This window comes from Centrocercus urophasianus, unplaced genomic scaffold (genome assembly GCF_019232065.1).
Source record: "Centrocercus urophasianus isolate 14NV4802_14NV808 unplaced genomic scaffold, USGS_Curo_1.0 seq_20, whole genome shotgun sequence".
Classification (NCBI taxonomy): domain Eukaryota; kingdom Metazoa; phylum Chordata; class Aves; order Galliformes; family Phasianidae; genus Centrocercus; species Centrocercus urophasianus.
Genome location: NW_024884756.1, coordinates 7,666,783 through 7,675,112, shown reverse-complemented (window position 1 = coordinate 7,675,112; position 8,330 = coordinate 7,666,783). Strand labels below are relative to the sequence as shown.

The 8,330-nt window shown below is 48.1% G+C and overlaps 1 protein-coding gene across 1 annotated transcript; it reads left to right on the top strand.

Annotated features, from left to right (window-relative positions):
* Positions 1-5,135: 5,135 nt before the first annotated feature.
* On the top strand, positions 5,136-5,969 carry TSSK6 (testis specific serine kinase 6). The gene has a single exon (XM_042822591.1). It carries the CDS (start codon positions 5,136-5,138, stop codon positions 5,967-5,969), a length of 834 nt encoding a protein of 277 aa, XP_042678525.1.
* Positions 5,970-8,330: the final 2,361 nt, after the last annotated feature.

The window sequence follows — 8,330 nt, the reverse complement described above, 5'->3', positions numbered from 1 at the left end:
GGGACTAGGAACTTTCCTCTGCAAGGAAAAAGTCATCAGCCGCCCAGAGATGGCAAAGCAAGGTATCCTCAAACAGCCATTTCTTTCCACCTCCCAGTTTAATGAAAGGGTGCATAATCAAGGGAAACAAAACAAAGCCTGCTTCTGTAATCTAGTACTTCTAAGTTACACGTAGCCTGGTGTTCCTCATGCAGTGATTTATTTGTCCATGCTCTGTATTTCAAAATGATCGTGTTGGCTATGTGCTGCCCGGAACAGCCAGCTGGCATCCCAGGGCTGTTGCCCTGCAACAGGACTGCCTTTGGGGCAACATAATCTGTAGGGAGGTAATGACCCAGGAAGAGGGAAGAAGAAACGTGAAAGAGTGACCACCAGAGCCAACGACAAGTTTTCAGGCCTGGCATTCAGGAAAACTATTTCTGACTTGAGATAAACCAGAGCTAGGGTGGAGGGGGAAGAAGGAAAGCAACGCCCCAGAACAAAATGACCCACCATCTCGTTATATGCATACACTCAGGAAAAGCTGTCCCAGTTGTCAAAGTGTTATGCATTCAGAGCATAAATGACAGCAGCAGGACATCACGAGCTGCGATCTAGCTGAAGATACAAAAATATTTCCCTGAAGTTGCATTGCAGTCGTGTTTATTTTCTTTGTGCCTTTTCACACAAGACAGCGCTGCCTTCCTCTCCGCGCTGCTCCCAGCAGCCTGCAGGGAACGGCCACGCTTACTGATGTCCTTATTTAACACTTCAGTCATTCCACACACTCCTTCACAGAGGATGCCAGGGCTTCGAGACAGGCCCGCCAGCAGGTGCGCTGGGACTCGCCACGCTGTGCAGGAGTACAAACACCAGCTAATTAAATCTATTGTTAAAACAATTTGTTTCTTGCTGGGGCTGACTCGCCTGGAAGCATCTGAACTAGGCAGGTTTCATTTCTGAGGGCAGACTGCCACCTTCACTCGGGAGCTCCTCACCCTCCACACGTTGTTTTAGATTTAAAGCTCAGATCACGAGCAGGGAAGGGAGCTGTACTGGAATCAGAAGAAAATTAAAAATCCCAAGCCAAACTCCAAGCCCTCCCTTAGCACGAGCAGTGCTCAGTGGGAATACCCACCATTCAGTCAGGGACAGTCCAGCCAGCAGCCCAGTATTCAGGGAAACAAAGCAACAAATGCAGTGCAAGGTCTTCTGCAGAAGGATACACCCTGCCACTTGAGCAACCAAGTCTGTGTTCACTCCTCAGCAACCAGCCCTTCTCACTGGGCTGATGATTCAAGCACTTCTTAGGAAGCATTTGAGCATGGATCTTGAGAGCAAATCATGAAAGCAGCTTCTCACAGCTTCCATACCTTGTACACATCTCCGTAGCCATACTCTTTCACTAGCAACTTTCCAACTTTGCATACCATAGACTGTCATGTCCTAACTACAGAGCTCTGCGGCACTTAATTGGGCAAAAATTAATTACAATATGTGCCAGACAAGTAAACCTCCTTCTGAATACATAATGCTCTGCAATGAGGTTCTCCACAGACAGGTAAGTAAATCAGTAGAAGGAAGAGATTTCAGAGGCACTCATTTGGGATAGCTAAACCACAAAACACTTATCTGCTTTTCTAACTTAATTGTATTTGGATTTAACTGCCATAACTCAGTGTGGTAATAAAAGCTTCTAATTTCCCCAGTTTTCTCTTGACCCCCATCACCACGCAGCTCCATTTCCACCAACCCAAGAGGGCCCTGCTGCATTCAGCTCTGCCCAGCAGTTCTTGGGCTCTTCACTTCAAGTCTCACACCCCATTCTGCTCCGATTATATCCAAACTTATTAATGCTCTTTACTATTTTATTCAGCTTATGGTTCGCTCAACTCTTCTGCCCCCTGCAAAGCATTATTTTGCTATGAAACACATTCTGAGATATATCCTCGAAGCAGTTCACGAAAGAAATCAGGGAACAAAATAGTCCCTTAGGAGACTTAGGGAGTGACACCTCCAACCAGGCTCTCCAACACTAAAGAGAAAAAGCTGATGAAAAGCCCTAGGCAGCTGATTTTCCCTAGCTCTCTATTAAGCCAGGCTTACCTCAGTTATGAAAGCGTAAAATCTCAATCTTCACTCCTTCCAAAAGGGATTTTGGTACAGAAACAACAGGAAAACCCCCTACTCCCCAAACTGTGGGATTGGTCCCTTTTGTCTCTCACTTCAATCTCACTGATTGCCTTCAGGCTTGAGATTTGGCAGGTGAAGCCCTGCAATGCCAGCTGCAACAACATGCTTCAGGTCAGCCAATTATCCCTTTCCATCCTTCACCTCCCTTGGCACCTACTGAGGTGCTCAGAAGCTGCCCAAGGGACGGTGATGTGGCCCACTGCCATGCACCAGTTCCCAACTCCTTGCCTCATGTTTTATATCCCCCATATGATTTAAACTCTCATTTGCATGAAGAGATGTTTCTGGCACACTGGGAGTGCCAGGTTCAGGTTTCTCTTTCATGGCTGAGCAAGCTTAGGTAATCAAATGGATGTCCATAGCGTTTTTTGTTTGGCATTCAGTGCATCCTGATGAATTTCTAGATCTCTTGTAGGTCCTGCAACTAACTACACAGATTTGTTGTGTTTGAACAGAAGGATGTGGCACTGTCACTGCTGCCCAGAGGAGCTGTGGATGTTCTCTCCCCGGAGGCACTCAGGGCCAGGTTGGATGGGGCTCTGGGCAGCCTGATCTGCTGGGTGGTAACCAGCCCACGGCAGGGAGATGGAACTGAGTGATCTTGAAGGGCCCTCCAACCAGAGCTGTTCTGTGTTTCTCTAATATGGGTAAGATCTGAGGGCAGAGAGCTGCAAGGATCACATCTGTTGTGAACATCAGATCCCCTCATCTACCAAAGGTGCAAAAAAAAAAAAAAAAATCAGAGCAAGAGTATTTCAAGCAAACACCAATCCCTGAAACATGCAAGGAAGGAAACAAAAACAAACAGCAACCTATCACCAAACGTAACTTTCTACCTGCACCTTGGTTTTTCTCCAGTGCCAGTGCTGCTGTTGCTGCCAGGAAGGAGCTGTGGGCCCATGGCAAACCCCAGGCTGCGGTTGTACATGCATGCACACGGCTTCCGTAAAACACTCAGAGGTGAGGCTTTGCACTTAGCTCCTTTTGCTTCTATTCTTTCGGCTTTTCACGTCCTTTTAATACCAGCACCCAAGATAACTTCACAGTTTGATTCTGCAGAAAAGGATCAAGGGTAGCCACAGCGTCTCAGCTTCCGAGACAGCTTGTGCCTGGTGTGCTTTTCCTGGGATCTGGCCCATTTTTCCAACTGCTCAGACATCACACAGGCCAGAGATCAATTACCTGTGAATAGCTCACTGCACAGAGCTTGGCAAATGGGGGGCAAATGACACTGCTAACAAAATGAGAGCACTTACCAATCACGTAATGTGCTTTACTGGCTACACCCTCTTCAACAAGTGCCTGAACCTGCTGCAAGACAGCCTCTGCTGTCATCCGTCGGCATCGCAGAGAACAAACCCGTGTACCGCCGGCTTAGCCGGCAGTGTACAGGAGGGGGAGCATTTGCTGCAGGATCTGCTGTTTCCCCATTGCCAGCTGGCCTTGCTTTCCCGGCCCCTTGGAGGTACTACACCTCTGGCGCACGGCACAGGGCTTTTTCTCGGTTACCTCATTCTGGGGGTTTCAAAGAGCTTTCCCATCAGCGAGGATCTTACCTGCAAGTTTTGGGACATACCTATGACATGAAATTCCCACTATGCTATAGCTACACAAACATCCTCCCTTCTGTCAGATCTCAGGATGGCATTTTCCTGAGATATACTGCTATCAAGAAAGGAAAGGAAGCCTGGTGTAAGCCTTTTCCTTTGTGAAAAGGCATTGCTTTATTCATTCAGTTATGTTTAGGCACCTCCAATTCCCAACTCCTCTGAGAAGTACAGCTCCAACCCTTGCTGAAGTCACTGTGGTTGTGATTCACAGCCTAGATGGAATTGTCAGGAATCCACCATTCAGAAGGCAGAAATCCCAGCGCAGTTATTGCTGGCCTAAGCAGAAAGAGACCCTTGGCCCCAGATGAATTCTAGCACCAAAACAGTTGTCAGGAAGGTGCCACCTCTACCGCCCTACCACCAACACCTGCCTCTGGGCTGACAGAATAAAATAGGAGGCATTGCTTTTGGAGCAGCCCTCATATATTCAAAAATCAAAAATAGCATTTGGCTTTGTATTCAGAAATACGGACGTTTTGTGGTCTTAGGCTCCTTTTTATAGTGAGAAAGGAAATGCGTGCATCACGGGGAGGCACTGGTCTGTAAGCAGCACTGGCCAGAAGTAGCTATTCTTGTGAATATGAATTGAGGAGTGGTGCAAAGGGAGGAAAGACCATTCCTGCTCTGGGCCCCAGCTTACAGCAAGAGAATGCCTCGTTTTTATCACGTTTATCAATTCTGATTGAAAGAGAGGGAGTGCAGTTCCAGGTTCAAGAAGCTCAAGAGCTGCTCTTTATGAAAGATAAAGCTCCCCATCCATGCCTCACGGAGTCAGAAAGCTGCCTAGAAAACCATTCCCTGCAATGCTGTAATCAAAACCTGAATATTTACATGTGGCCACGTGGCTTGTAGCTAGGGATGGAAAAAATCTCTCTGTGTACTTCTGATTTTAATACAACCAGTATCTTGTAGAAGATAGGCATGGATCCCCACGGTGATTGCTTGTCCCAGAACACTCATGTTTAAACTCTCATCATCAGACAACCCCTATTTCAAAAACTCAAGTGAGGAGCAGAAAAAGGTTAAAAAACCTGTAAAATATTTGGTTGAACTAGAAGATCTTAGAGGTCTTTTCCAACCGTAACAGTTCTGTGATTGAGCAGTGGGTGTTCTCCCCCTGTATGTGCACAGGCATGCAGGGGCACTGAAGAGCCATGGGGACCCACCTCACACTCTTGACATCACACTTTCCCACAACTCTCTACTCCATCACAATGCTGGGTGAGTCCTGACCCCCACTGGGCACCTGTACACAGGAAGGTGAAGATCAACCATTGCCACACATCATGTATTAAGACTTGAAGCCCAGGAGCAAAACACGAGCTTTGCTAAAGCGTATTGTAATCACCCAGCATGCCAAAAATCAGTGCGGGTGAGAAGGCGCTCAATGAGCTGGGCTACAAGCTGGGTCAGACCTTAGGGGAGGGCAGTTTCTCAAAGGTGAAAGCAGCCACCTCTACCAAACACAAAGTCCCCCTGGCCATTAAGGTGGTGGATAGGCGACAAGCCCCCCCAGCCTTCGTGTACAAATTCCTGCCCCGGGAGCTTTCCATTCTACGCAGGATCCGTCACCCCAACATCGTGCACATCTTTGAGCTCATCGAGGTGTGCGATGGGAAGCTCTACATCGTGATGGAGGCGGCAGCCACCGACCTTCTGCAGCTGGTGCAGAAAATGGGCAAGATGCCCTGCGTCCCTGAAGCCCGCGACATCTTCGCACAGATTGTGGGGGCTGTGCGCTACCTGCACGATCGCAATCTGGTGCACAGGGACCTGAAGTGTGAGAACGTGTTGCTGACTGCCGACAGCCGCCGGGCCAAACTCACCGACTTTGGCTTCAGCAAGGAGGTCAACGTCTACCCGGACCTGTGCACCACGTTCTGCGGCTCAGCAGCCTACGCTTCCCCGGAGGTGCTGATGGGTGTCCCGTACGATGGCAAGAAATCCGACATGTGGAGCCTGGGGGTGATGTTTTTTGTCATGGTGACCGGCCGCATGCCCTTCAACGACTCCAACATCCGCAGCCTACCCCAGCAGCAGAAGAAGGGGGTCCTGTACCCAGAGGGAACACCCCCATTGCCAGGGCACTGCCAGGCCCTCATCTCCCAGCTACTGAACTTCAATGCGGAGCGCCGGCCTGGCGCGGGGCAGGTGGCCAAGAACTGCTGGCTGAAAGGAGACATCTGAGGGACAATCCTTGCCGGAGGCCCCAGCGTGGCAGTCACATTTTAGCACAATAAACACTGTAGAAGAAAAGCACATTAGCAGTTTCTCGATCATTTTGGGTGCCAGAATGTGAGTGGGATTGAACTTAAACTGCTGGCGAGACAGTGTGGTGGTCAATAACGTGGTCAGAGAAGGTAGTCAAACCCCTCCACAAAGGAGATAAATGTGCCTGCTGTGGGGTTGGCTTTAAGCCCTGGTGACTGTTGAGTGAAGGGCTAGAGAGCAGCATAAGGCTGCTTATGCCAGAGTTGGCTATTTGGTCACACAGGGGGTCGGGTGCAAGCTCTACCAGCAGCCTTGGTTACCACCAAACTGTGATTGAGCTTTAGATCACACAGAAATGTCCAAAAACCCAAGTTTAGAGTAGAATCCTTGAAGACGACTCAATAGCATTACCAAGCCAAAAGTTTTGGTGTGTCTTCAACCAAAATCTTGCAGATACTGATTCTTGCCAGCATTTGAAATCTCTGCCAAGAAAAAGCTGATGAGAAGGAAATGCAACTGGCAATGGGGAACACTGAAATGGGAAATGGGGAAAGATGTAACAGAGAAGTGCTTTTCTAACACCAGATTTCTAGCTCCCACACAAAGTTACCAATTAATCTGCAATCCCTCCCCATATCCACTGTATAGCCCAGCTGTCAAGCTTTCAGATGGTTAATTAAAGGTAGGAGCTGGCATCTGAAATGCACTTTCATGAGATCTTTCAAGTTGCCTCTCAGCAAGTTCCAAGCAAGCTTCCACTGAAGCTGAAGTCAAAGGGAAACTTTCCTGTTGGGTGGTCCACTAATCCCGGTGTCATTAGTGCCCTGTGAGCTAACATAGCACAGCCCTGACAGGGGACGTCTGAAACAAACAGAGCCCACGGGGTTCTGCTGGAGGAGGAGGAAACATCTTTTGTAACACAAACATTTTGGGTCTATTAAAAGCAGCAGTTTAAGTAGAACAAGATGTGGTGGCAGAGTCAGCCCTGGGCTTTTCAGTATGTGGGCTGCAGTGAATTTTGCCACCACCAGACTGAAGATTTATTTTATTCTCAGCTGCAAAATAAAACTTCATTGCAGCAGCAAAGCCCATCACAGAGTAAGGGACGGGATGGGTGCCCTGAGGCCTGTGGCTGGGGAAACAGGCTTGGAAAGAGGAGCGGGTGATAGGGATGGGAAAGAATAGAGAAATCAAAGGAATGCAGGAAGCATGGATTTCGCAGTGGTGAGACTTTCAGCAAGGCTCTTTTTCCTGCTAGCCCTCATCTCCAACACCTGCCTTGCTTTTCTCTTGCAGTGACTGAAACAGGGCTATTGCCTGCCTCCTTCTGACAGGCACCACCCAGGTGCTGCTGTGCAGCCATTTGAAGATGACAACTCCATGGTTACCAGCCCATTGTTACCTTACACCAAAGCTGCGCCAAAGAGCTCCCCCCTGAAACTAGAGCATGTGAAAACTTCTCTAGCAACGCAGAAAAGTGAATGATATCCTTAGGCCATAAAACTTACCTTTATAAACAGCAAATAATGTCTCCAGGTCTGAGGCACTGCCATCTCATGGGCTTTCCAACGTTTCCACAAGGTGGGCTCAGAGATCTGCTCACGTTGTGACACCTGTGTCTTAGAATCCCTGTGAGCGGCTCTCTGGTGTCTTGAAGAAATTTTACCCCATTTAATCAGTGAACTAACCATTCCAGAGACATCATCCCCATGTTCAGCGCTGCAGTGATTTCCTCCTGGTGCTCTGTGGTTTCAATCCAGCAGCACTTGGCCTGAAACACGGGCTTCATTCCACACAAATGAAAGGAGTGGAGACAGTGGAAGGAGAAAGGGGGCAAGCACATTCATATCTTGAGCCATTTCATTATATCAAGCATAATTAATAACAATAAAAGTAGTTTCACATTGAATAACAGGAAGTTCCCCATGTGCATGATTTTCCATGAATCACGTTTTCGTTTTCACAGCAAACATTAATCTGGGCACCAGGTGGTACATCTTATCCTCTTGTGTGACAGTGAGCAGACTGACTGCCTTACCTCAGCCAAGAGGATTGCATTTCACATTACAGTTCAAAACTTCCCTGGTCTCCAGACTTCAGATCAGATCGTGGATTTGGCTTGAGATGATAAGAAATTGAACAATATTTGATGGCCTGGAAAGACGTGAATTCTCTCTCCGACTGCTTCCAAGTCCATCTCATTTTATCTCATGAATGAATAAAAGGGCATACGCTACTACACAAGCAGATGGCTTTTTCCCAGTGCTGAATAAAGGATTCAGATTTCCTAACTGCACTTAGCACAGCCAGGAGGGCACGCACAGCACAGGACATGGC